This window comes from Phyllostomus discolor, chromosome 10, assembly GCF_004126475.2.
Source record: "Phyllostomus discolor isolate MPI-MPIP mPhyDis1 chromosome 10, mPhyDis1.pri.v3, whole genome shotgun sequence".
NCBI classification, from domain to species: Eukaryota; Metazoa; Chordata; class Mammalia; order Chiroptera; family Phyllostomidae; genus Phyllostomus; species Phyllostomus discolor.
The window spans coordinates 31837168-31864650 of NC_040912.2; the positions used below are offsets into that span (position 1 = coordinate 31837168).

The 27483-nt window shown below is 42.1% G+C and overlaps 1 protein-coding gene across 2 annotated transcripts in view; it reads right to left on the minus strand.

The window, feature by feature from the left end:
• CDK14 (cyclin dependent kinase 14) overlaps window positions 1-27483 on the minus strand; it is a 546733-nt gene that overhangs the window by 124604 nt on the left and 394646 nt on the right. For both annotated transcript variants that reach the window (XM_028525494.2, XM_028525496.2), the window contains 2 exons: window positions 22886-22949; window positions 2037-2085 (listed from right to left, as the gene is read on the minus strand). In XM_028525494.2, coding sequence (XP_028381295.1) covers window positions 2037-2085; window positions 22886-22949 — 113 coding nt within the window. The remainder of the gene's footprint in view (window positions 1-2036; window positions 2086-22885; window positions 22950-27483) is intronic.

Consider the following 27483-nt stretch of genomic DNA (forward strand, 5'->3'; position numbering starts at 1 on the left):
AAGCACATTTACTAGTATGTAGCACCTTTTAAGAAAAATTTAAAGACTGAGCACAACACACATAGTTTTTTAAAATTTCTAAAGCAGCAGTACCAGAGGACTGTACACCCTACTTTGGTCGATGAAGTTACCACTTTTGTTGTGCCATAAACAATACCTCCCAGAGAGAGAATCTGGTGGCAGTTGGTCAGACTGAGGCAAAACAACGCAAAGCTCAAATACAACTTTAATTTTCTTTTTCTTCTTAGAGGACATGAAATAACCCGGTTTCTCCTGGGATAGAGTAATGTAAATGGATGAAAATCTCTTCTTGGAGAGGCATCCCACCAGTCACCACGCAAGGAGGGAACAGGAAAGGCCACTCGTGGCAAAGGTGTGTCAGTGTGCCCACGGTGGCAGGAGCTGAATACAAGTTGCAGCAATGAGTGACTGCACAGGCCACATGTAAACGGTGAGGGGTCATATCCACAAGAGGGCGGTGACAGGAATATCACAGCAGCATCCACAGACCCTCCCTCCCCCATCTACTATTTTGAGTGGATAAGAATTGCTATGTATTTTTTTCTTGGGCAATTTCCAGGCCATTCTGGCTTTGTCTGTCAGAAAGAAGGAAAAGGAGTTACCTAAACTGGAGGTGATTCTCCACAAATGCTATTACGTGTGGATGTGCCAGATTTTCCTGTTCCTTTAAAGATAGGGCTAGAGATGCAACTGCCTTATCACAAATTGTTTCATAAAGTGGTCGCCTGGCTGAACAAAGCTTTCTGAGCAATTACGAGAGAGGAATGTGTTGGATCATTTCACTAAGGTAGGAACCGCATACTGTATGTAGCCCCGACGGAGGGAAGTAGGTGAGACCACTGGTCAGTGAAGTGGTGGGGGGGTGGGCGGAGGCTCAGAGAAAGGGTGAGGAAGACACACAGGATGCTCCCGGCACAGGGCGAGCCTCCCTCCACAGCACAGAGACTCCAGATCTGGAGAACCGACTCCTCAAAGGCAAATGCAAGGCCTCATGTGAGACAACAAGAATTATACTAGAATGTTCTTTTAAGTATGAATTTAATCAAAATAAACTGCCAAATCTTTCAAATAAACAACTGCAGAACTTAACGTATTCATTCCACGAGTTCCTCACAATAAGCTGTCCACTGGATCACCCGACAGTATTGATGAGAGACATTTTTATTCAAAAAGGTTTTGTCTTACTACTTATTTTCATAACTTATGGCATCTGTAATTAAAATGTGATAACAGTAAAAAGGGAGACAATAACACTAAATTCCTCAGAGAACAAAACATTGTTATGACAAGTTATAGTATGTTTTATCAAAGCAGTTCTAGTTACCTTTTTTCTAGCATAATGCTTGAAATGTGATACCCACCATAACATGAGTGACTCAATTACTCCGCTTTTCAACTTCCAATGATTTACTAACAGGTTGGCTTGCAATAAAAGACCTCTGTGTAACTTGAGAAACCCAGATCTACTGATTTCATCAAATTTTGAAACCAATAAATAAAACTATTTTAACAAGGTCAGGTGACTGAAATTAAATAAGTGGAGTCCATATACTTCGAGTGATGTATGTACTTAGTTTCCCAATAAGGCTTAGTGGAAAAATAAGTAAACTGGAAAAATTTGGAAGATTGATTTTTATCTAGTTCAAAAGCTGTCGCCAATTTTATTTTGATTGTAAAGTCAATCATTGTACTTAATAAATGCTGTTTTGCTGATGCCAAAATGCCCCTTGAAATCAAGTCACAAGGGAATTGACCAAATCACGCTTAGGCTTCGCAGCCCTGAAGCAGCACCACACGGCTCTGGGAATGCCAGCTCATGGGTGCGACGGTGTCGGCGCAGGCAGACCCCGGACGGAGGCTGGCACCTGGTCGGGGCTGAACAGCTGGTTAACGGTGAAATGAGTGGATGAGTGAATAATTGAGTGAACAAATGAAACAACGGATGGCAACTTATCAGGAGCGTTTTTAAAAGTTAGAAGAGAGGGAGAATGAGCACGGTCTACCAGAAGACTTACTTATTCCAGGCTTGTCTAAGGTGTTTAGAGCTGTACACGGTGAAGCGTTCTGAAACAGAAAGAAAAACGATAAGCAATCTTTGTTTCAAGTGCATATATTGTTCAAAAAGTATGTTAAAAAACTGAACTTTTAAAAACACAGGGGTTGATGCAGCCACCTTGTACTAGCCACATAGCAGTCTTCACCTTTAAAATCAGAAGACCTTAACATTTGAAACGACGAATCATCGTTTTCTTTTGTCTAAAATGACTTGTTTCATAATCTGGTCTTGTGATTATTTCTCAGAGTAGCTAAGTTTTAACTGGGTTGAGAAAGGAAACGTAAGCTCCAACCCTCCAACCTTGAAGCAGGTTTCCAGGAGAAGACTGGCCCAGCAGTCGAGTGGGACTCGCTGTTCTCCTTACGGCCAACCCACCAACACCCGCTTTCCTCTCCTTTCTTTCTCCTTCCTTTTTTTCTCTTTCTGGTGCCCTGACTGGGGATCCACCCCCACAACACCGGCACGGCAGGAGACGCACTAGTCCTGGGGGGCTGTCCTTCCTTACACGGTGACATTTACACTTGCTCAAAGGCAAACTATCCATGCCCTATACTGCAGATTTATATTTATCATTGAATGACCTTCACCACATTTTAAATGAAAACATAACGCTTGTTTTACCGAGTTAAACAACAAAGTGGCGTAGACCAGATATAGATAACCTCTCTGCTCCCATTGTTCACTCCCGATGATAAAGCAACTGCTAATGGCTTCGAACGTCTCTTTCCACATTATTTCTTATGTTAATAAACATGAACCCATTCGTATATGCAAATATATATATACCATATATGCTATTTTAATTTTTGGATAGATTGTATAATAAACATTCCCTAAAAATCTTTATGTACTTAGTAATATATAGTAGATTATCCTTCAAATCAAGAAAATAGATGTAGACATTGTTCTAAAACTCTTAATGTCCCATAGGATAGGAGCACCATAAATCACTTGATCGCTCTCAAGCTGATGGAAATTGAGGTGGCTTTCTGTTCTTTCTCCTTAGAAACAATGTTTTAGTGAATAGCCTTGCACATCTACCCCTGTCCTCTGAGGCTTTCATATCTTTTGGGTGGATCCCCCGAATAGTAGAACTGCTTGGCAAACTGTATGCACATTTTACATTTAAATAGATGTCAACAGATGTCGACTTTACATTTTCCCACAAGCAATGAAAAAAATAATGTCTCTTTAGTAGTATGCATCCTGGGATGTAAGAATGATTCAACATATGCAAGTCAGAAATATATCACATTAATAGAAAGATAAAAATCACACAATCATCTCAATGTAGAAAAAATCTTACAAAATTCAACATCCATCCACACACAATAATAACTCTCAACAAATTGGATACAGGAGGAAAGTACCTCAACACAATAAAGTCCGTGTATGACAAGCCCACAGCTAACACTATAGTTAACAGTGAAAGGTAGAAAGGTTTCCCGTGAGATCAGGGAAGAAGACAAGGGTGCCGATCTCACCACCCCTGTACAGCATAGTACTGGAAGTCCAAGCCAGAGACATTTGGCAAGAAAACAAACAAACAAATAAATAGTATCTAAAACAGAAGGGAAGAAGTAAAATCATCTCTGTTTGCAGATGACATTTTATATATAAAACATCTTAAAGACTCCACAAAATAAGTTAGAACTAATAAACTCAGTAAAGTTGCAGAATTCAAAATCAGTATACAAAAATTAGTTGCGCTTCCATATACTGACAACTTAACCAAGAAAGAAATAAAGAAAGCAATTCCATTTTTAATAGCACAAACAATAAAATACCTCAGAATAAATCTAAGCATGGAGGTGAAAGATCTGTTCAGTGAAATGGATAAGACAGTGCTGAAAGAAGCTGAAGAAGATACAAATAAATGAAAAGATTTTCCATGTTCATAACTGAAAAAAATAATATTGGTAAAAGTTTCATACTACTGAAAGTCACTCATAGATTTAATGCAATCCCTATCAAGATTCCAGGGGCTTTTTTTCACAGAAACAAACAAAAATCCTAAAATTTTTATGGAATCAGAAAAGACCCTCAATAGTCCAAGCAATCTTGAGAAAGAACAGAGTTGGAAGTTTCAAACTTCCTGGCTTCAAACTGTATTACAAAGCTATAGGAATCAAAACAGTATGGTACTAGCATAAAAACAGACATACAGAGTAATGAAACAGAAGACAGGGCCCAGAAATCAATTCATGCGGATAAAGTCAACTAATATTTGACAAGGAGCTAAAGTAGTCAATGGAGGAAAGATAGTCTCTTCAACAAATGGTGCTGGGGGAACTGGATATTCACATGCAAATAAATTAAAACTAAAACTGGATACCTATCTTACACTGCTTATAAAAATTAACTCAAACCCCTCCTCAAAACAAAACAAAAACTAAAAAATGTAAGACCTGAAACCACAGTAAAAAACAGGGAATCTTGGCAATGATTTTATGGATACAATACACACAGCACAAGCAAAAGAAGCAAAATAAACAATCAACAACACAACAAGTGGGACTATAACAAACTAAAAACTTCTGTACAACAACACAATCAATCAACAAAATGAAGGGCAACCTAAGAAATGGGAGAAAATATTTGCAAACTTCATACCTGATAAGAAGTTTTTCTCAAAATACATAAGAAACTCATATAACTCAATAGCAAAGAAACCCCCAAATAATCCAATTTTAAAAATGGACAAAGGACCTGAACAGACATTTTTTTCCAAGGAAGCTATTCACATAGGCAACAGACACATGAAAAGGTGCTCAACACCACTAATCATCTGGGAAATGTCCATCAAAACCATAATGAGACATCACCTCATTCCTGCTCAAATGATTATTATCAAGAAGAGAAGAGAAAAGTTCCAGTGAGGATGTGGAGTAAAGGGAACCCTTGTACACCCTTGGGAGGAATATAAATTGGTGTAGCCACTATGGAAAACGGTATGGAACTTTTTCAACAAAAGTTAAAAATAGCCCTGGATGGTGTTGCTCAGTGGATTGAGTGCCAGCCTGTGAACCTAAAGGTCACTGGTTCGATTCCCAGTCTGGGCATATGCCTGGGTTGTGGGCCAGGTGCCAGGTCCCTGGTTGGGGGCGAGCAAGAGTCAATTGATGGATGTATGTCTCACACAATGATGTTTCTCTCCCTCTTGTTCTCCTTTCTTTCCCTCCTCTGTAGAAATAAGTGAATAAAATCTTAAAAAAATAACAATGGCCCTGGCTGGCGTAGCTCAGTGGATGGAGCGCGGGCTGGGAACCAAAGTGTCCCAGGTTCGATTCCCAGCCAGGGTACATGCCTAGGTTGCAGGTCATAACCCCCAGCAACCGCACATTGATGTTTCTCTCTCTCTCTCTCTCTCTCTCTCTCTCTCTCTCTCTCCCCCTTCCCTCTCTAAAAATAAATAAAAATTAAAAAAAAATAACAATGGAACTACCATATAATCCACTTGTTGGTACATATCTGAAGGTAACAAAATCACTATCTCGAGGAGATTTCTGTATCCCTATGTTCATGGCAGCATTATTTACAATAACCAAGATATGGAAACAACCTAGGTATCCACTGGTGGATAAATGGATAAAGCAAGTATGGTGTACATATACAATGTAATAGTATTCACCATAAAAAGAAGAAAATCCTGCTATTTGCAACAACATAGATGGGCTGTGAGGGCATAATTATGCCAGGTGAGGTCAGTCAGACAGAGGAAGATAAATACTCTAGATGATTGCTTCCATGTGAAATCTAAGAACAAACAAACAAACAAAAAACAAAACAAAACTAATAATAGTAGAGAACAGAATGATCATTGCATGGGGGTGAGGGGGTGGGTGGGTGGGAGGGAAAGGTGAAGGTAGGCAACAGGTACACACTTCCAGTTATAAGGTAAGAAAGTTCTGGGGATGTAATGCACAGTGTGGTGACTACTGATAGCAACACTGCATGGTATATTTGAAACTTGCTAAGAGAACAGATTTTAAAATTTCTTACCACACACAAAAAAAATAATTAGGTGAAGTGATGGATGTGGTCAACTAAACTTACTGTGGTTGATCCCTCTGTAATATATACATATATGGAGCCACTATGTTGTGCACCTTAAACTTATACAATGTTATATGTCAATTATTTCTCCATAAAGCTGGGTGGGGGGGGGCAGTGTTCTGGCAAAGTAAAACAAGATGTGTAGAGTGACCCCCGCAGGTGCCGAGGAAAGGGGAGTTTCAAACAAAACAGACACCAACAAAATAAACCCAGTTTCCATTGCAAATCTGGCTGGAGTTTCATTAAAATATATATATTTTATCTGAAAAGGATAACACAAATCTCTACTCATAACAACATAATGTGTTTTTCCATTTAAACAGGATTTGTGTGTACATCCTCCAGCAAAATTGAATGGTTTCTTTTTTTCATAGTGACCTAATTTCTTTCTAATAATTTATCATTCAAAAGGCATAAACTTGCTTAACATGTACTGGTGTCTTTTGTCAGTGTTGTCTGCTTTTAATTATAAGTTTTTGAATGAGAGACTAAACATTATTTGTATTGTTTTTGTTACAATATGATTCATGTAGAAGAATACCATTAGACAAGAACAAAAGAAATTTAAGAACACACTCAGCTTCCTATCTCCAAACACAGAGCTTATTCAAAGGAATCACTGGAAATACTGTGCAGCGATTCATTCATTCAATTACTGCTTATTGAGCAACAGCTGTGCTTCAGGTATGTCAACTGGGGCAGAGGATACAGGAGGGAGCAGACAGAAAACTTTCCTGCCTGCAATCTGGTAGGGACTGTGCCCGGCTGGAGTGAGCCTGGAGGACGGGTGGCTGGAGCAAAGAGCCCGGGCAAGATGAGTGGAGGCTGAGACAGAGACAGGCAGAAGACCTGTTCAGGAGACAGATGACTTGGGCTCTGGCAACAGCATGAACATAGTGAGAAAGGGTCAATCTGAGACTTAGGGAGAGCCAGTACAATTTCTTGACAAATTGGCCACGGGGTATGACAGAAAGGTAGGGTCCAGGATGACTAGTGGAACACTTGTTGATCTCCGATTTCCAGATTTCAAAGATCTGGAATGACATATACAACTCAGACATTCCCCTCAGAATACATTAATCTTTCCATGATGATTCTGAGGTTGTTTCAAGTTCTCGTGAAGCCTCAGAGTCATCACTCAAGCAGGCGTAATTGTCAACATGCTTAATAACCTGTGAGGCACAGGTGCTGGCCGACCAGTGCAGAAACTAGCCGCCGTGCTATAATGATGCGCACTGGCTGGAGATCAGGCCTGATGACACTTGTCCAATGTTCTAAAGCTACAGGCAAAAGTGCTTGCCAACAATGTATGTACTTGTTTCCAAAGACTGTCTAATGTCTGCATCATTCTCTAGCAGACTGCACTATATAAGATGCAACAGAATTCAGCCAGTTGGTGTAGAGTAGCAATTTTCAACCTATGAACTAATTACTAAAATTCTGTGGCAGAAGAAAAAAAATTTTTTTTGCCTTGCTGACAAAAAATGGATACAATTTTTATTCATTCACACTGGATACCTATTGTTGTGTTGACTGTTGTCATTTTTTTAAATTTGACAATCTAAGGGAAAAGAGGTGGGTGTCCCTGGCTAAATGGTCAGGTACTGCATGTTTTAAGAATTCTTACAGCACACCAGTTGAAAATTGCTGATGTAGGGCAAAAATGTAAAGGCATATTCCAGATTTGAGGATTAACTGACAACGTAAGGAGGAATGGGAAGAATATTTCTTTTTATAATGTTTTTAAAAATTATAATCTAAAGCCTCATATTAAAAAAGCAAGATATATTTTAAAATTTCATTATATCAAGTGTCCTTGTAAAACAAATTTGATCTCCTTACCTTTGCACTACCCACAAAGCAATTTCAATAATTTGCTAAGATTTGGGGACGAACAAGAATTCCATTACAGATAAAGTTAATACAATCTTGCATTTACAAGTAAATTATTATTCTTAGCAATTAACGATTACACATAAATATTAGTTCCAAGAATTGCTTCTATTTAGAACTTGACAGGATATGCTAATAGAATTTTTTCCCAAAATACAGCACGTCAATTTTAGCTGTGCATAAAAGAGCCAAAATTGACAGAAACCTGCTACATGAAAGTAGACAAAATAAGGAAGAATGAAGTCTTCCTATATTTCCCTTCTACTTTACACAAACTCTTAATTCTTTTAGCGATGGTCACCAGGGTGCCTGCCTGTGCGCCAGGCATTGCACAGGGCAGCGGGCACACGAGAATGAGCAAGACCTGGTGATGTAGTTCAGTGGCACAGAAACTAAGTACAGAATTACAAACACAGGGTCAGAAGTGCTACAGTGTGGGTATGGACCCCGTTCCCCGAGAGCCCCGAGACATGGCTGCTAACTGCATGTATCTCTTTTGCAAATGAAGACAAGACAAACTCAGACACCAGCAGCTAGTTGGAGTAACACACAGGACCTGAAGTCTTGCAATCAATAGCATCTTTCAGATCTCAACCACTCAAGCACACAACTCTAAATGGAGCCATTTCTAACATTTCCTGCCATAAGCACACACTACATTTGAATTGTATTTTAAAACTATTTCCATCATAACTAAAAGTAATGTTCCATCAGAATGAAAGCAACATAATTAGCCATGCAAGTTTTGAAAATAAAAAGGGGCTTACATTAGTGCCCCAAATTAATAACAGGTGTGTTCAATAAAATATGCAACTGCCTATGAGTAAATTTATCACATTGTTCGAGCATGTGCCTGTGCGTGTTTTACACTGTTCTTCAGCTAAGTTTACACTGTCACTTGGTACTTTAATGTCAGCTTTCTCTTTCCAATTATGTTTAAACTAGAAGTTTAGAATGTTGTGATTTAAAGCATTGGCTAACTCATAGCATGACTGGGGAGTGCAATTAATTTAAACCTGCAGGCTGAGTTTACCTTCGCTTATTGCAGGGACACTGCAGAGGATGGTCACACACAGCGGGAGACCAGGGAACAAATCACTTGCTCTGCGGCATGATGGGGATGGACTGGGGACAGAAGGCTGGGAAGGTTTTCCCTCAAACTGCCAGCTATGTTTGTGTATTGCAATTCATTGAAATTCCATAGGAAAAGGACTGGAGAACAATGCTGTAGATTCCAAGTCTCCCAGCTTAAAAGAGCTACACCTAAAATGGCCCAAGGCACTGTGAAAACAGACTTGAATTCAGGTGAAGATACAACCTAATTTGGAAATTACTTATTTCCTTATCGGTATGTACAGTACAGCACAGGAGAATTATTTCGTTATTCTCCACACTCTTTTTTCATCAATGGTTGTGTGTGTGTGTACACATTATAAGACAGTGCTGTGTTTTTAACTTCAAGAACAAGAAAACAAATAGTTAAATCAACCAACAAATAAAAAAACATCAGTATGTTCAAAGGACTTGAAAGGTGAAACCAGAATTTGTAAACTAACATTTTCTTTCCCTCCCTCCCCTCCCCTCCCCTCCCCTCCCCTCCCCTCTCTTCCTTCCTTCCTTCCTTCCTTCCTTCCTTCCTTCCTTCCTTCCTTCCTTCCTTCCTAGTGGGGAGCTGGGAGGGAGGGAGGTGAAGGACAACTAGCAATGGTGGCAAAATGGTAAGAAGTCTCAAACTTTAGTATATCTTTTGCAAATGGATTTAACATTATCCAATTTAATATAATACCATGGAATAAGTATAAGTCAATATAAAAATGAGTTTGTACAAAATGCCATAAAGAATATTAGATGGATGACATCTGTCCAGAAAAAAGTCCAACCATTGTTAATATAATGAGAACAGTTTGCACACCATCAATGTAACCTGGCAGCCAACAAGAGTGGGCTGGAATGTGTGTGAATGAACAATAATGACTTTACTGTACTAGTCAGTGGGGGCAATAGATGCCACTGAGTGAGCATGTGTACTATGTGGCCATCACATTCAAAATGACTGAGCAAGGAGAGCAACAAATTTGCATCAAATTTTGTGTTAAGCTTGAACATTCCTCCACAGAAACTATTTAGATGATTCAGAAGGACACAGCTATGGGCAACTAACTGGTGATTGGCAGCTTCATCATGACAATGTGCTCACTCATGTATCACGTCTCATGCAGAGGTTTTTTGAGAAACATCAAATCAACCAGATGACTCAGTCCCCCTACAGCCCAGATTTGATGCCCTGTGACTTCTGGATTTTCCCAAAACTAAAATCACCTTTGGAAGAGAAGAGATTTCAGACTGCCAATGAGACTCAGGAGAATACGATGGGGCAGCTGATGGCAATTGGGAGAATTGCGTGAGGTCCCAAGGTGCCTACTTTGAAGGGGACTGAGTCATTATTGTCCTATGTACAATGTTTCTTATATCTTCTATCTCCTTCAATAAGTGTTTCTATTTTTCACATTACATAGCTGGATACTTTCCAAACAGACCTAGTGTTTTATAATTAACTCTTCTAAACCAGAGATTTTGAACTGGTATGCCACAAGAATTTTTAAAATTTGCTATATTTGACTGTTTAGTCAGGGATAGTGCCCTCTTTTCCCTTAGATTGTCAAATTAAAAAAAATGACAATAGCCAACACAACAATAACCATATGGTGTGAATGAATCAAAAATATACCTATTTTTGTCAGATCAGCAAAAAACATTTTTGTGGTGTGCTGCAGAATTTTAGTAATTAGTTTATGTGTACCATGAGATAAAAAAGGTTGAAAATCTCCACTCAAAACCATATTTTCAACTATTCACAATTGAATTCCTGGGGATTCTTTTGTATTTAAACAGATGCATTTACTCTTTCTCACTGACCTTGTATGAGTAGTAACGATATAAGCAAAGAGCTGTGGGCATCCTATTACCTGGCCGAAGTGTGGAACCTGAAGCCTCTCTCAAGACTGCTTCAGTAGAAGGAAAAGGCTCCCGTCCTTTGTCACAGTGAACCATGAACATGGTCACAGTCATGAGTCACTCTGGTGACATTTCAGATCATCACTCTAGTTAGTTGTTTACGCAACAGATGACATCCCTCAATCCCTCAGGACAGAAGGCACGAGTATTCATCCATTTTCTTATCCATTCTACAAATACTTACCGTGTACCTGCTGTTTGCCAGGCACTGCTCTAGGCACTGTGGATAGAGTAATGTGCAAAACACACACGCTCATAAGTGGCCCACAGTAAATCATGGGAACCAATACTATGGGACCATCAATAGAAGAAAACTATATTTACAGGTGTTCACAAAATGTTACCTTCTTATATTTATTAGGAAAACCAAGCCAATGGTATCAGTTCATACTCTGATCACGATACGACAAAGCCGGATTGAAATGCTCTATAGAGCTCAGAACCAAAGTAAAGTGGAATCCACGCACAGTAGAAGGTCTACCCCAATTAGAGAAGGCTAAGCCTGTTCCAAAGTGTGCAGACTTTAGATATCTCAGCTCCAAAACAGCATAGTGATCCAAACAGGGCATTTTAGAAACTGCGCAGTTGCAAATCACATCTCTAAAACACTTGATATCCCCAAAATATATGACCGAGATAAGACATGGCTCTCGTGTTTATCAGTGAGAGGCTCTGATGCGACATACTAACACTGAACAAAACTGCACAGCCCTGTAACTGTCACCCAGAGCAGCTTCCTGGAATGCCGATAAGCCTTCAGTCCCGACACCAGGAGACTGCAGCATCCCGCCCCGCACTGGCTGCCGCAAACTATCCTTCCATCACCAGGGGTGCACACTGTAAAGTGAGTAATCTTTGAGCAACTTTTAGAAACGAACTTTCTGCTATGTTCATTAAACTCTGACTTTGGACAGCATTTGGCTCTTCTAGTACACATGCAAATGTGGGCTTGTGAGCATATATTCTCATGTGAGGTCTTCGACTATCCACATCTTTCTTACCCTAAAAGTTAGGGAGCACTTCTCTTTCCATAAGACATTTTTCTCTAGAGAGGTAAAGTTTAATCACTTAGGCATTTACTAAAGTCTAAAGTAGTACACTTTAGACTTTATGAATCAGAATGAATCTGTACAGGTCCCAGAACAGACAGGAGAAGGGAGATTTTGTGTCTTACTCTTCATGTGTCCTCACCCATCCCTCCATCCAAACTCTGCAAAGGGGGAAAGAGATCAGATCAGACAGGGCACTCAGAACCTCCTCAGGGCAGTGTGAGCTGGGCAGGACCCCAGCAATCAGGTAGTCTAACCACTTCATGTTACAAGAAAGTAAACTGAAGTAAGAAAAGTCGAGTTGCCTGAGGCCCTGATGCAAGGGCTGAACGGGGACTCTGCTCCCAGCCTACCGTTACCAAAGAGCTGGAACACATAAGAAGCACAAACAAATCAAAGCTTTAACCAGCAATAAAACACTCACTTGCAACTCCGTGACAGTCTGGAAAAGGCAAACTCTGGAGGCAGTAAAAAATCAGTGGTGGCTAGGGGCTAAGTGGGAGGGAGGGCACAGAGGATTTTTGTGGGGCAGTGAAACTACTCCGAATGACACTGTAATCAGGAATACACGTCATCTCACATTTGACCGAACCTACTGAATGCACAGCACCAACAGTGAACCCTAATGAAAACCACAGACTCTGGGTTATAATGATGTTTCAATGCAGGCTCATCGGTTGTAAACAATGTACCCCTCTGGAAGGGGATGCTGATGTTGGGGAGGCTGTGCATGTGTGGGGACAAGGGGCATTCGGGAAATCTCTGTACCTTCTGCTCAGTGTTGCGGTGAACATAACACTTCTCTAACAAATAAAGTCTGCTAAAACACACATGCGAACAAGCACACAAGCAATGCTCTCCTTGCTCCCAACTCTCCATGTGCTTCGAGCGTCTCGCCCTTTTAAGTCCAGGAGAACAAATCCTTCTTGTGTACACAGGACATGTCAGACAAATGTCTTGCAAGCTCTAGTGACTTTAGATATATTAGTTAAGCCCTCCCCTCAAAAAAAACACAACCTTTCAGTGCCTCAATTTCCCTGTATTACATATACCATCATAGCAGGACTTACCTCGAAGAGTTAACTATGAATGTTCAATAAGAAAATGCATCTCAAGAGCTAATAAGAGTGCCTGACACATAATAAACATTCAATACCTGTTAGCTATTATTACTACCACAACTGTTATTAATAATATGCTTGAAAAGCTGAGCATCTGGTGCAGTTATGTTATATGTATACAAGGCAGACATGTGGTATATAAAAAGCAATATTACTCCAGGGAGGGTAAATGCTAAGCTACCCTAAATATCCATCTTGAAGCAACAGTTAAATGAATAAAATCCCAGACATGTCGATGCTTTTCTAACTCCTCATATGTGATGCCGTGATTCTAATGCACTGGTGGTGAGCAAGGACTGGCATTCTGAGAGAGTATCAACTGTCCTTTTTTACAGTCAAGAGATTATTAATTACGTTTACAAGGCTGGCTTTTAGAAGCAAAAGCACCTGTGTACATACATACTTAGGTCCTTTTAAAATAATCTCCTCTGCAAACGTCATTGAGTGTTAGCCTCAAAGGTGTTCTGACAGCACTGTATGAAGGACACATGTGAGGAAAGAAAGTTTCATCAGATCTTACAGCTGAGCTCATCATTAGTAGTCATAGTTATCACCTTGTGTATTGGTCTGACTTGAATATTGTGGTGGGGGAAGCTAAAACATTACTCGAGTATAAACAGAAACCAAGACTTTTTCTTTCACCCATTAGCATAAGTTATTATTGCATAGTCATGCATCTGTCTTGCAGTGAAGCTTGATGATAATGGCTTAAATGGGTTTTAAAAGCAACATCATTTTAAACAGAAATGAATTTGACTCACTTATTTTAGCCTGGCGTAGCCAACAAGCCTCCTAAGTTAGAGGACCTAGTATGGGACACTCAGAGATTTCCTTTCCCCCATTTCCCGCCTTCACGAGTGGGGTATACCTCTCCTGCCCCACTGGTATTTTGTGTGTGTGATGGGACATTAGTGGCATTGATGCAAACCAGGGCTTGAAACGTGCCTGTGGTGGCAGGTGCCCCATGCCCCTGTCTCTTGCCACAAGAAGAGCGCTATTCTGCATCTGCCGTGCACATACCTGTGGAACGACCTGAACCAAACCTGCAGCTCTGAGGCAAGCCCCAGGCAGGATTGGCTGGCCCAGCTCACCACACAGGTGTCCACAGTTAGCGAACACTGCTGGGCCTACAAAACTAGCTTTGGAGTGGCGTGTTTTGAGCTCAATCAGTAGAATTGACTCTGACGTCTGGTTCTGGCCCCAGGCTACTTTGGACCATGAAGTCGGTCTTTCCTCAACAGCCTTCAGCCTCATCCGTCTTCCCGTCTACCTGCCCCGATGAGAACCTCGTGAGGTGGTGCATGTGAAAGCATTTGGCAAACCGCGAAAAACTGTACAATGCAAACACCATCACCAACCAGCACTTAAATTTGTCATCATTATTCTGTGTTTCCAAGAATTTCCAAATGCAAAAAACTGACACAAATTCTCAGATTACAAACACCATGCTGTTCTCTGGGCTTCCAATGCCGCAGAGACAGAGGAGAGAAAATCCTCCCTTCATCGGACCCCTGGTTCATCCACTGGGCCCCACAGAGGCGTGGGATCTCTGCTCAAGAGGCCCGACCGCCCGAGGCTCTGAGCTCCTGTGGAATCCTGCTCCTTTCCTGGAGGCAGCTTCCTACTCGAGGTGCTGAAGTCAAGACTCAAACTGAAAACAGGTATCAAGTTTTCTTGTTTTAAACTTTCAATCCCCTGTCCCTCTTCCTGAAATCTTGATGTTTTACAAGTTTTTAGAAAGATGTTTAAAAGGTCAGGAACAGGAGATATGGAGGACTATTTTGCAATGCATAGGTTTCTAGCTATGCATTTGCTGGCATGCATCATGAGCAGGATAAATATAAACTATCAAGTTACAAATTTAAGAAAGCAGTAAGAAGTGTATGGCTGGTTTACGGTAATGCCAATGGTATGTAACAACTTCAATGTTCTACATTTAAGGAGATGACAATTCTTTCAGCACCTTGAAAATTTTTCTCATCTTCACTTAATTCTAATCTCTACCCTTAGGCTAAAACTGTAATTCTTTTCTTAGATATGATATTAACCGAATTATGCAAATCGGACAGTGTACAAGGACTTTAATCCTCTTGTGGGGGGAGAAGGATTATTGAAGAGACACAGAAATCTTTATGTAGTGACTGGCATTCGATATCAACTTTGGTGGGATGAAGTCTGCAGAACTACCAGACTGAATTTTACAACATTCCAAAAGTAGGAATATGAACCCAGTCTACATAGGACTTCATTGTTGTTATTGTTGTTAAGGCTGAAATTAGAAGTTCACTTCTCCTTGAAAATTCAATCTCACTACTACATTTCTCAGACATTTCCTAGACAGTCTGGCAGTCTCCAACGTTACCGATGCCCTCTAGTGAAAATAAATGTAAAATTCTTCAAGCAGATACAGAGCAAGTCAGTACAGAGAATCTCTCTACTTTGCACTGAAATGGATTCCTATAATTCACAAAGATAATTTCATGCATAGGCCTGTCTTTTGGGGAGGATGTGAATTGTTACAGACGTCCCCCTGACCCATCGGGAATGTGGTCCAGGATCCAGCAAATGCCTGAAACTGTGGATAAATACCTAACCCTGTACACACTGTTTTCCCCTATACATGCACACCCTTCACTTAAAGGAAGCAGTTTCCAGCTTCTCTTTGCTATGTCTGAATCGTCAGCATCACTACTCTTACACTTCTGGGCCATTATTAAGTAAAATAAGAGCTATTTGTACATAAGTCCTGTGTTACAGGACACTCGAGCTGATGAGCCATTAAGTAACTAAGGGGTGGGGGCATCTACAGTGTGGAGACAGGGACGAAGGGGCGGTTCCTGTCCTGGGTGGGACGGGGCGGGACACAGCAAGGATCAATCACAGGGCGGGACACAGCAAGGATCAATCACGCCACACAGAACTGCACAGGACTTAGAACTTATGAATTGTTTATTTCTGGAATTCAGCGCTTTCAAGCCTCGGTTGAGCACAGGTAACCGAAATGCAGAAAACAAAAACTGAGGGGCAAGGAGGGATTGCTGCTGTATTTTACTTTTGAGTGGCTATCAAGATTTTTGGCCGTTTCTTATTTTCATATTATAGCACTGGCCATATCTATGACTTATCTCAAATTCTTGGTCAGCTATGGACCTGGGGGGAAAAAAACGCCCCCATGTCTATGACATCACTGCTAACTGGGGGAGAGTAATTTCTCCCCAGCCAGGACTTGCCCTCACAGGCCCCTGTCAGCCCGGAGCTGTGGGCAGGGACTGTACTCAAGGGGAACAGATGGAGATGAAGCCTCTTCCATTTCCTCGACAGGTCTGTGAGTTTTGTAGCCAGAGGTCCTTCTGAAACCATAAAACATCAATCTCTTTCTCTTCTCAAAACCCTCCAATGGATCATCTCATACTTCAAATCAATCGCAATTCCTCACCTTGGCCTTTCAGGACCAGCGCCTCCCAATCGTCCCCTGCCCTCTCTGTGGTCCCACTTCTGCAGCCTCACAAACTCGCAGTTTGTCTGTTATCTGTCTCCAGCTGGCACGTCAGCTCCACACGGCCAGGGGCTGTTCTGCTTTGCGCACGACTGACCTTCAGCACCCAAGACCCTTGGGCACCAGGTGCCCAGAAGCACCGTGGCCACTGACCACAGAGAGGCCTCTGGGTGTCCACGCTCTCCCCCGGCCTGCAGCCACCCGTGCCCTTTCAGTGGGACTGTTCCAATCAGAACGTACAACAGTGCTGACAGTCTGTCCTTCCTGTCATGTTTAATGTTTTTATTTTTTCACTTCCTCTGCTCTATAAAGTTCACTTATTCCATGCATTTATTTACTAACTAACTGGCTTTTTCAGCATGTGGCCGAGCTGAAGAAGATGCTGGGTGGTGGTGGGGTGGGGGGAGCACAAAACGTCCTTCCTAAGCAGACCCACAGGGTTTGGGCAATAAAATCTGAGATGAGTCAGATATTTATTTACATCATAATGTTTGAAGTCCATTGTATAACCATCACATAGTTACACTCTCACACATTCAGATGCAACCCGTGATCATTATAGCTGCTCTCAATCAATTTTAAAAAGACATAAAAAATAAAATCAAGGCATAAAGAAAGGTTCTTGAGGTAAAGCATAAAGGACCAGTGGGCAAGGAGGTACTGGACAGAGAACACTGTGGGAATGATACAAATTGTTCTTTTGTAGTTAGTTGCCCTTCACAGCTTAAAAGCACTTTTATATCAATTGTTCACTTAGCTCAAATCTTCTTAAAAATAGAGTATAAGTAAATAAAAATCAATAAAGAGAATGTAAAAAGGGATGATCTCATTTAATTTCCACAGGCGTTCGGGGAGTCGGAGACAGCAGATGTGGTTCTTCTGGGAGCGGGAGGCAGGTGTCCCCTCACCACAGGGGCGGTCTGGGCAGGACGGCATGGTGGCTCGAAGACGCCCTGTACTCACGCTTCCTGCACTGGACACGCCCCACCCAACCACGTCAGCGGCTTCTGCAGCTTTTCCCACTTTCTCAAAGACGAGGGGAAAGCCCAGAGCGTGACTGAGGCTAAGGGCTCACTTCTTCAGGGCTGCAAACCATGGACGTGGGCAGTCTCCACACCAGGTACTAAGGACTGCACATGTGAAACTAAAGGTCCCCAGAGGGCATTCTGGAGGCGACAATTTACTGGAAGCGCAGGTTTAAAGGCCTTAAGAAGACACAGGTGGACGGTGGGTTCTAGCGTCCCCCAGAAGACACACATCTGTGCCAGAGTGCCACAGGGCAGGCCGAGAGGAGCCTAACAGTTCCCCTGAGTGCTTCTTTGTCTGCACTCAGGGAAGCTCGCTTGGAGGGGTGTGGGCAGCTCCAGGTGGGGACTTGAAAGACCTGGTTTTGATTTTGGCTGTGCTATGTATTGGAGATGTGGCCTTGGCCAAGCCCCACAATCTCTCTGAGCCTCAGTTTCCTAGTCTGTAAAGTGGGATAATGGAATTAGGACAATAAAATTATAATGGCTCAGACTTATTTTAAATACCAATTGAGATAATGTATTAAATTGCTTTGTAAATAGTGAAAGACATGATAAAACGTAAGCCATTATCACCATAGTGATGGGGGGGAGAGGGAGAAGAAGGTAGTAGAGAGAGGGGACACGTTTACTTTTGAGACCATCAGCCACAACACCATGGGGGTGAAGGAAAGGAAATGCAAAGGCAGTCAGGTGCAGAAAAGGGACAGAAACACATTCCATTTCACTTAAGAGAAATTTACATGGAAGTAATGACGGACGAGCAGCCGCTCCCAAGTCTGGGCTCGCTGTGTGCAGTACACACACTTCCACACACGCGTGTGCATTCCTTAGCTACCTACTTTATGCAGCCGTGCTCTGTCCCAGCTGCTTGGCTGCTGTGGGGAAACACTGAGGTTAAAGCATTTAGCATAAATGTAAGAGCAGAAGAGGATATACATAGGCTAGGTACTACAGAATGAAACACAGTTGTCATCTAATTGTGCTTTTAATATTCTAACAGTTCTTCTTACAACGTTGCTCCAGTTTTGCCCTACTTTCCAAGGGAAAACCACGCAAAGTTCTGACTGAAACAGAGCAGCTGAGAAGGTAGGTAACTGAATTCATGGCACGTCTCCTCGCCTCTGCCCTACGTTCCTGTCTGGTCCCTTCGCTGGTCTCCCTGACCCTGCCCTGCCCCCACTCTGGACACAAGAGCCAGGCACTCTTACCATAACCCCCAGGTCAGGTACTGTCTTGATCAAAACCCTCCAGAGCTTTCTATCTAATGCAGAATAAATGATGAACACTACTAGCAGCCCTCAAGATGCTACACAACCTGCCCCAGTCCCTGTTGCCTCTGATTTCATGTTCTACCCCCTTCCTCCCACTTCAGGCCCTTGTACTGGGTCATTCTGCAAAGTTCCTCCCTCAAATACCTAGATGGCTCTTTCATGTCCTTCGGTCAAATGTCATCTTTTCCGTGGGGGCTTCCTTGATCCCAATTACAATTAAAAACTGTGAACACCCCCTTCCCTGGCACTTCCTGAACCCATTTCTAGCTCTGTTTCCCTCCCAGGACCCTTCAGCACCTGCACCATCGCTGGTAACAGGGCCCGGGTGCCCCCTCTTTGGACAGCTTGCCAGAAGTGTTCAAAGTTGTAACCACATACACTTATTCATTCTTTAACCTTACTTCTGGTCATTTATAACAGCAAAATGCTAGAAACAACCCAAGTGTCCCTAAGCAGGGCATAGGTGAAGGCCCCAGAACAGCAAACAGTGTGGCTGTAAGAGGACAAGGGAGCCCCACCGGCCTCCTCTGTGCAGTGACAGGAAAGCCTTGCCGGATGCATGAGTAAGAAAAGTGATACTGGAAACTGTGTTTAGTATGAGAAACTCTATCATCTATCTATCTATGTATCTATGTATCTATCTATAAATAATTTCCTACAGTTACATAAGAAAAGACACATAAGAAACTAATAAAATAAGCCTGAGCTGGGGGCAGTGATTCTGGGGAAATGGGCACATGGGAGGAGTTACACCACACTCCTTTTAATATTGTTTGATATCCTGAATTGATTAAATGTATTACTGTTCAAAAATCAAGCAAACCATGTCTGACCTATCAGTCACACCCCTTCATATTTGCCCAAAGGAACGGAAAATGTATGCCCACACAGACACCTGCCCACAGGTTTGTGTAGCAGGTTATTTATGTATAACAGCCCAAACGTGGAGCAACTGGGGTGGCCGTCAGCAGGAGAACAAACACCCAGACAATGGAATATTCAACTCTAAAAAGAAATCAGCTGTCCAGCCACAAGGAAACACGAAGGAACTGAAATGCATGTTACTAAGTGAAAGAAGCCAGTCTGACAAGGCAACACCCTGTATGATTCCAACTGTATGACTGTCTGGAAGAGGCACACGTGTGGAGACAGTCGAAAGATCGGGGCTGGCAGGAGGGAGGGATAAAAGACGGAGCACAGGGGATTTTTAGGGCAGGGAAACCACTCTGTATGATACTATCATGGTGGATACATTTGTCCAAACCCACAGAATACAAAACACCAAGAATGAATCCAAATGTAAACCATGGACTCTGGGTGACACTGATGTGTCCACGAAGGCCCATCAGTGGGACAAACTGCCACTCTGGTGCGGGTGACGGGGAGGCTGTCTGCACATGTGTGGGGGCCTTGGTACATGGGAAATCCCTGCACCTTCCACTTAATTTTGCTATGAACAAAAACTGCTCCAAAAATCAGACTATTAAACAAAAGAAAACAAAACAAAGTACGGCCTCAAGGCTCAGGCTTTTCCGTTTTCCCTCGAATTTCTGAGGCACTCCTGGGGGTAAAATAAGGAGGTGAAGAGTCGGGGTAGGACAATAGGATGGAAGGACCCCGCCACTGATACTTCCTCCTCTGGGACTGTGCGTCTTCCTCCCCTGGAGTATGAGGTCCAGGCGGCAGAGGCTAGGACCCCCAGGTGGTCTGGCTGCTGGGCTGCATGAAAGGACTCACAGACTGGCTTCCTTTGCCTCAGTCTACTAGCTTGTCTTCCCCTGACCCCTCTCAAGCCAACTCAGGAAGCACTGACCACATCTGCTCTCATCCTCAAGCCCCAAGCTTTGCCCATCATGTCTTCCTTGTCTGTCGGCTCCCATGCCTCACGCCACCTGAACATGTGATTCTTCCAGACGCCCACTGCTGATCTGTTGTGTCTGCAGTGACACTTGTCCATAATAGTAATGGCTAAACACGTATAACCTAACTTACATATGTCTGTCAGAAGGGTCACATAAGTAAGGTCTGTTTTAATCAATATAATTCAGGACAATAAACATTTGTGGAACACCAGAATATGGATTATGTGCAGCCACTGATCTCATGAAGTTCCCAAGCTGTTAGCTTATTTTCCACTACATCATATTACTTCCCAGGAAGCATTTAATAAATGCTTTTGTATGTTGTTAGTGAAGATAAATTGTATTTGCACCCAAATAAACAAATTGCTAGAGGTTTTCTGGTGCAGAAACTTGGCAGGCCAAGTGACTACCTTAATTGTTCCTTTCTGCAGCCATCTTTACTCATTTAATTTTTTTTCATACTCTCCTCTGTTTTATTACCTTTTTCAATTTTTTATTTATTGATTTTAGAAAGAAAGAGGGAAAGAGAGTGACAGAAAGAGAGAAGAGGTGGGAAAAAGAGGAAGAGAGGGAGAGAGAAACACTGATTTGTTGTTCCACTTATTTATGCATTCATTGGTTGCTTCTTGTTTGTGCCCTGACTGGGGATCGAACCCACAACCTTGACATATCAGGACAACGCTCTAGCCAACTAGCCTATCTGGCCAGGGCTCCTTGCTTCATTTCTTCAGGGCTTAATATTTTAGATACTAACATGTGGTAGCTAACCTTCTTTAAGAGCCACATTTAGAACATTTATAAAGAGCTTTGTTCTCACTTAGACTCCTGAGAGACAACTGGAGCAGTTAGAGGGTGATTCTTGGTTGGTTAGAAAAAAAGAAGGGAAAAAATCCATCTAAATTGTTAAGTCACTACAGTCTTTCAGAACATAGAAGTTATTTAAAAATTTCAGTAAAAGTACAAAGAGTCCTTGGGCCACTGAAGAAGATAAAAGAATTCTCAGTACACTACACTTGCAGAAGAAAAATATTAAGACTAAAAATAGTTTCCTAACTCAGTCATTCTTTAGGGTTGATAATTTATTCCTGATGGTCCCCCAAAAGAGGGGAAGAGGAGAGAAAGAATATACTTGGCTCTCACAACAGAAATTATTCATAGCTCTTTTCCCTCATAAAATAATGAACTATTAGATCTCCCATAAAATCCCTTTCAGTAATTTTATGGTGGGTCTGCATTTTATAATGCACGTTTTGTAACCAAGAATTTTTTTAAAAAACCAAGAGAATCATTTTACAATAATTCATTCCACTGATTTTTATTAAATTTCCAATTCCAAACCTTTCATCCCTCCTCTAAAAGTTAAATAGACCAAGTTTGAGATTCTTCTGGTTAGTGTAATTATTAAAACTGAAAGTTTCTTGACTGCCACCTACTGGTGAGAAAAAAAGTGACAGCTTATTTTTATAAATTCTGCATTTTTCCGATTTTCTGGTTTGGGTGTTTACATATTTTACATTAAAAAAAACACAGAATACTGTACAATAGGACATTTGGAACATTTCACATGTTTAAAGTCAAATTAACTGACCATAAATTTCTAGTTTTTAAAAAGGAAATTAAAATGTGACATTTTCCTTTGTTGCTATTTAATACTTTTCCTAGTATTAGAACAAGAATTCACACATCGTTGTACCCCAATTTAAATTTTGTTTCCATAGATGTGGATACTAGTCTAGCTGATGATAGCATGAATGCTTACTTCACAAGTAGCCCATCAAATGAAATGCAGTACTATCCTCAGAATGAGAATCTCTCATCGTGAGTGACGTCATTTATTGTATCTTTACAGGCAAATAAAATGTGAAAATAAAAGGACACATCCACTAACAGGTGGGATACACAATGGCACAAGTAACTAGAATTCTTCAAGGTAATATATTAGCTTGAGGGTTAGCATTTGTATCTTCAGCCTTTGCATATAGGAAGCACACAGTCATTTATAATTAATGAAACATACCTGGCTTAAAATGTGGTAAAGAATGAACTCCAGGCCAGGTGTCCTCATTTGGTGTTCCAAGAACCTAGTGAAGAGCAGGAAATTGTGGAAACAGACTTATTATTTCCAAAGCACTCAAAATTCTCCAGTGTAGAAAACAGCACACTGCATATGATGAAACTCTGAATTTTTTTTTCCATTATCGTGTGCCAGGAATTTTATTTCAGTAAAAAAACAAACCCGGCTAAAGAGCCACCCAAGACGAATGTCTGTGTTTTAACAAGTATAGCCGAATGAGGTAAGACAAGTTAAATCGGCTGCATTTTATCAACTCCAAACTTCATAAGTAGATTTGGGACTCAAACAATAAGGTCATCTTCATGGAACTGAATAAGGTATGTCCCTGTCCCTCATGATTCTTTCAGGAGCTTTTGTCCTTCATGCTCGTATCAGATGTCTTGTCAGTGAATGGTTCTAAGGATTCTGTCATTTCTTACCCCACACCCTCCGTCTGAGCATCGTTAAGTGTCAAAGAAACAGGACAGCCAGCTTGGGAGGCTCCCAGTCTCTACTGCCACGTGCTCATTACAGTTACCATCTTTAATCATGTGATTTACAGGTTCCTTGTCCCAATACTGTTTTCTCTAGACTTTTTCCATTCTTTCCCCCCACACTTCTACCTTCTTTCCCTGTGTGCTTTTCTCTCACCACAGTGCTTGACCTGGTTACAGGAATGAAAGGGCAATCCCAGCTTACACGGCACTGGGCACACTCCGTTTGAATTTCCAACTCCACCATCTGTGACTATTACACTCAGTGACCACGGCAAGTCACTGAGAGAGAACGGTGGGGTCGAACGGTTCAGAGCCCAGACCCTGGAGTCTGTCTTGCACCTCTTCTTACTTACTAGTTACGGGACCGTGGGCAAGAAACAACTGCCCTGAGCTTCAGCCTCCTCTTCTGTAAACTGGAGGTGAGAACACCACCTGGCATGCAGCAAGCACCGCGTCCCTATTAGATGTTACTCAAAGCGCCCACAGAAAATGGGGTCAGGTGAAGGAGGTGCTGGCCCTGTGGGAGAACCTCGTCCGCCTACTTTTTCTGTAGTGACTCCTGGTCCTGGTCAGGGGAGGCAGTGAGTGCCACATGCTCTGACTTCAACCATGAACCAGGACAAACAGTCGGAGGCTAGAGAGGGCAAGAGATAAAGCCAGGAGCTGGCAAAACAGGAGGAATGGCAGGTTTCATGGGAGGAAATGAGGCATATCTGCTTCACCTCTGAGGGTTAGCAGGCACTTCTAGGCGATATGGAAACAGAGAGCTCTGATCATTGGTGCATTTCTTTTCTGAGGGGACGAGGTGTTGCGTAAAGGAGGGCACACACACAGTGAGCGTGTCCCTCACTGCTTCCCATCTGGTGAGTCAGGGTGAAACACATACATTATGTTCCTCACGGAAACACTGAATCTGAGTTTTTCTTTAAAATTGTGGTTGGTTAATTTTGTAAGCACTAATTAACATGAACATTAATAGGCAGATCTACATAAACTGGGTCACACTCCGGATGGCTGGTGGGAGTGGGAAGGAAAACTGGCGAGAGGGCCAGAAGAGTTGTAAGACAGGGAAAGAGACACGGACACTGGGTCTGACAAGAACAAGTGTGACAACAGTGTCTCAGGAAAAGGCCTTCCCCCATTTCTGTTCACTAACTCCGACCACCGTTTCAAGACGGGGAGACAACTAGGTGCGCAGACAGTGCACACAGCTCATCAGGGAAGCTCTGCATGGAGCTCACACTGAGTGAGTTCTGATGCAGGGCAAAGGAGTTCAATGGTATTAAACGTTAGCAACTAACGAGGTGAACTTTCAGCTCAGAATCATGACTTGATCACAACTAACCCATCAATATGAAACACACACTCCAAAAGTTTCATGAACAACAAAAAGCCCAGCCAGAAGCTGAATCTCCTTCTCTCCCTGCTAATAAAGGCACATTGTTACCCTGACTGTATGTTTCTACAATGTTTGTGTTTGAAAAACTTTTTATAGGCATTACCCTCATCCAGATCCAGGGTTCTGTTTCAAAGTGATTATCAAACATCATGGCCATCTCATAAAATTTATTTGCAAAGAAGAAGTATATGACTTTTTTATGAGTTATTATAGCACTGACTGATGAGGTTCCAGACCTCAAATTCTCCTCCTGCTTATATCTCCTGGGCCATTGGCACAGGAAATCCAAGCTGGACAGCTAGTGGGCAAAAGAAAAGAAGAATTAAAAGTCAATTCTGCTTCTTATAAAAGCCATTTTGGGAAAGACAGTTTGGGTAAAACACATGATTAGAGACGACAGGGTACTTGAGCAATAGAGAGAGTGGGCGTGTGTTGTCTCTGATGTCAGAATTTCATTTATATTAATCAACTAAGAAATTCCACAACCATGATGCTTTTAAGTTAGAAAGAAAAGAAGTATTCTCTAAAAGCGAAAAACAGTCTTTTGCAAATAAAACAATGAAAACAATTGCATCCAGTGTGCCATCAACATCTAAATTGTAGTTACCACATCTGTAAATAAGCATCCCAGGCCCTGTTTAATCTTTTTTTGTAAATCCTCACCTGAGGATATGCTTTTATTGTTTTTAGAGAAAGAGAGAGAGAGAGAAATGTCACTGTGAGAGAGAAACACTGACAGGCTGCCTCTCATACATGCCCTGACTGGAGATCTAACCCACAGCCTGATCAAGAATGGAACCCACAGTCTTCTGGTGTACAGAACTGACTCCAACAAACTGAGCCAACTGGCCAGAGCATGCCTGGTTTAAGATTAGAACAGCATGCTTTGATATACTCAGAACTCTTCTACATATTCATCTAAGCACTTCACCTTAAACCTGTGCTGTGGCTTATACATCTCCCTGTTCATTTATTGGTACATCTCTTCACTAGGCTGACATTTTCTGTGTTCACAGAAGACAGAGGGAGGGCCCTGGGGCTCTGCCTGGAGGTGCTCCTGCTCTGCTGGGGCAGATGACCGGGGCAGTGATGAACTGTCTTCAGTAAGTACAGTAAGTGTTCTCTCAGAGGGAGAGGGAGGGGAGTGTGCAAGGCAGGGAGTGCTGGAGTCTGAGGGTGGGGAGGAAAACTACACTGCAGAGACTGTTTGTGTGGTGGGAGAAGGAACCCCGACTAATGGTTGGCCAGCTGAAGAAAGGCTGGGAGTGACAGGATAGTATTCTGGTTAAAAGGAAAGGCTTATGTCAAAATACTTTCTCCAAATACCCATGCTGCTCATGCCCCCTAACTGGTCGGGGTAACTCCTAGCTCTGATTCTCACTTCAGGTCATGGTTCCCTTTTCCTGAAAGACTTTCTGGATTCTCTGGTCCAAGTTACAGGTGGTGATCTTTGTAATCTCTGAGGGCTCTTTACAGACTTTTATAAGACCTACCCACTGCCTTGTAATTGTTAGGTCACTTGTCTATCTTCTCACTAGACTGTGAACTGCAGGGTGGAGACCATGATGTTTGTCCTTGGATCCCTAGCACCTGCCATGTGCCACACACTCAGTAAATGTTGACTGACTGACTGACTGACTGACTGACTGAATGAATGAATGAATGATGTTTCTGGGCAACAGTGTGAAGTTTGGTGTGACTCAGCTATAGACTAGGTTATAGGATGGGAGACTAGGGCCAGAATCAACTCCAAAGAAACTATATTCTGTTTCAGATTTTCCCAAATTACAGATCCCACGACCCACTGGGGATTGTAAATATCATTCAGTGTAACATCAGCATTTTTCAAAAGAGGAAGTAAAGAGAAAATGTCAGCGGGCCACACACATGGGGAAGAGACGCAGTGCTTTATGAGACTTCTGTTCAGGTTGCACGTGAGTATGTGAGTGCACATTGTGAGTCATGATGTAAAATGAATCTCTTACCACTTCAGAGCCATTCTGTAGGGAACAAAAAGCTATCAGCTGAAATCAAGAATGCAGGCTGTAAAGTGAGTTTGAGGCCTGGGGGCAATGAGTTTAGTTCTGGGCCTGTTAGTGTCAGAAATGCCTGCAGGTCAAGGTAGGGATACGTAAAGGGCAGTCAGAAGTACAGACATGGATCTGAGGAGGGGATTTAAGATCCAGAAAAACATGTGGAGGTTTCTAGCATACATAGTAGTGGAAAGCAAGTGTCAAATTACAGCAACAAAATGGTCTTCCCCATAGTCACATATATACAGCTCCCAGAAGCCTGTCACTGTGAATTCCTGGACTTCTAGTATCTGTTAAGAAAAACAAGAGGGGCTCTCACCTTGTCAGTAAGGGTCTGCACTGCCTGGCCCCGAAGAACTAGGATCTAATGCCCTCAAATTTACACTCCCAGACTTATCTACGGGCCGACAGGTACGGCTTGAATCTCACCAGTCATGACGGCCTCTGTGAGGGGCAGAGGAAGAGGCTAAGAAAAAAGGGCCTCTGCTAAAACATTTACTTTACAAATTCTAGAGTTCAGAGTCCAAGAACTACTGTTTGTCAGAAACATTTATTTACCCTTCTAAATTTTCTAAATCTTTATTGTGTTTTTTCCATTACCAGTTAGTCCCATTATCTTCCCCTCCCCCCAGC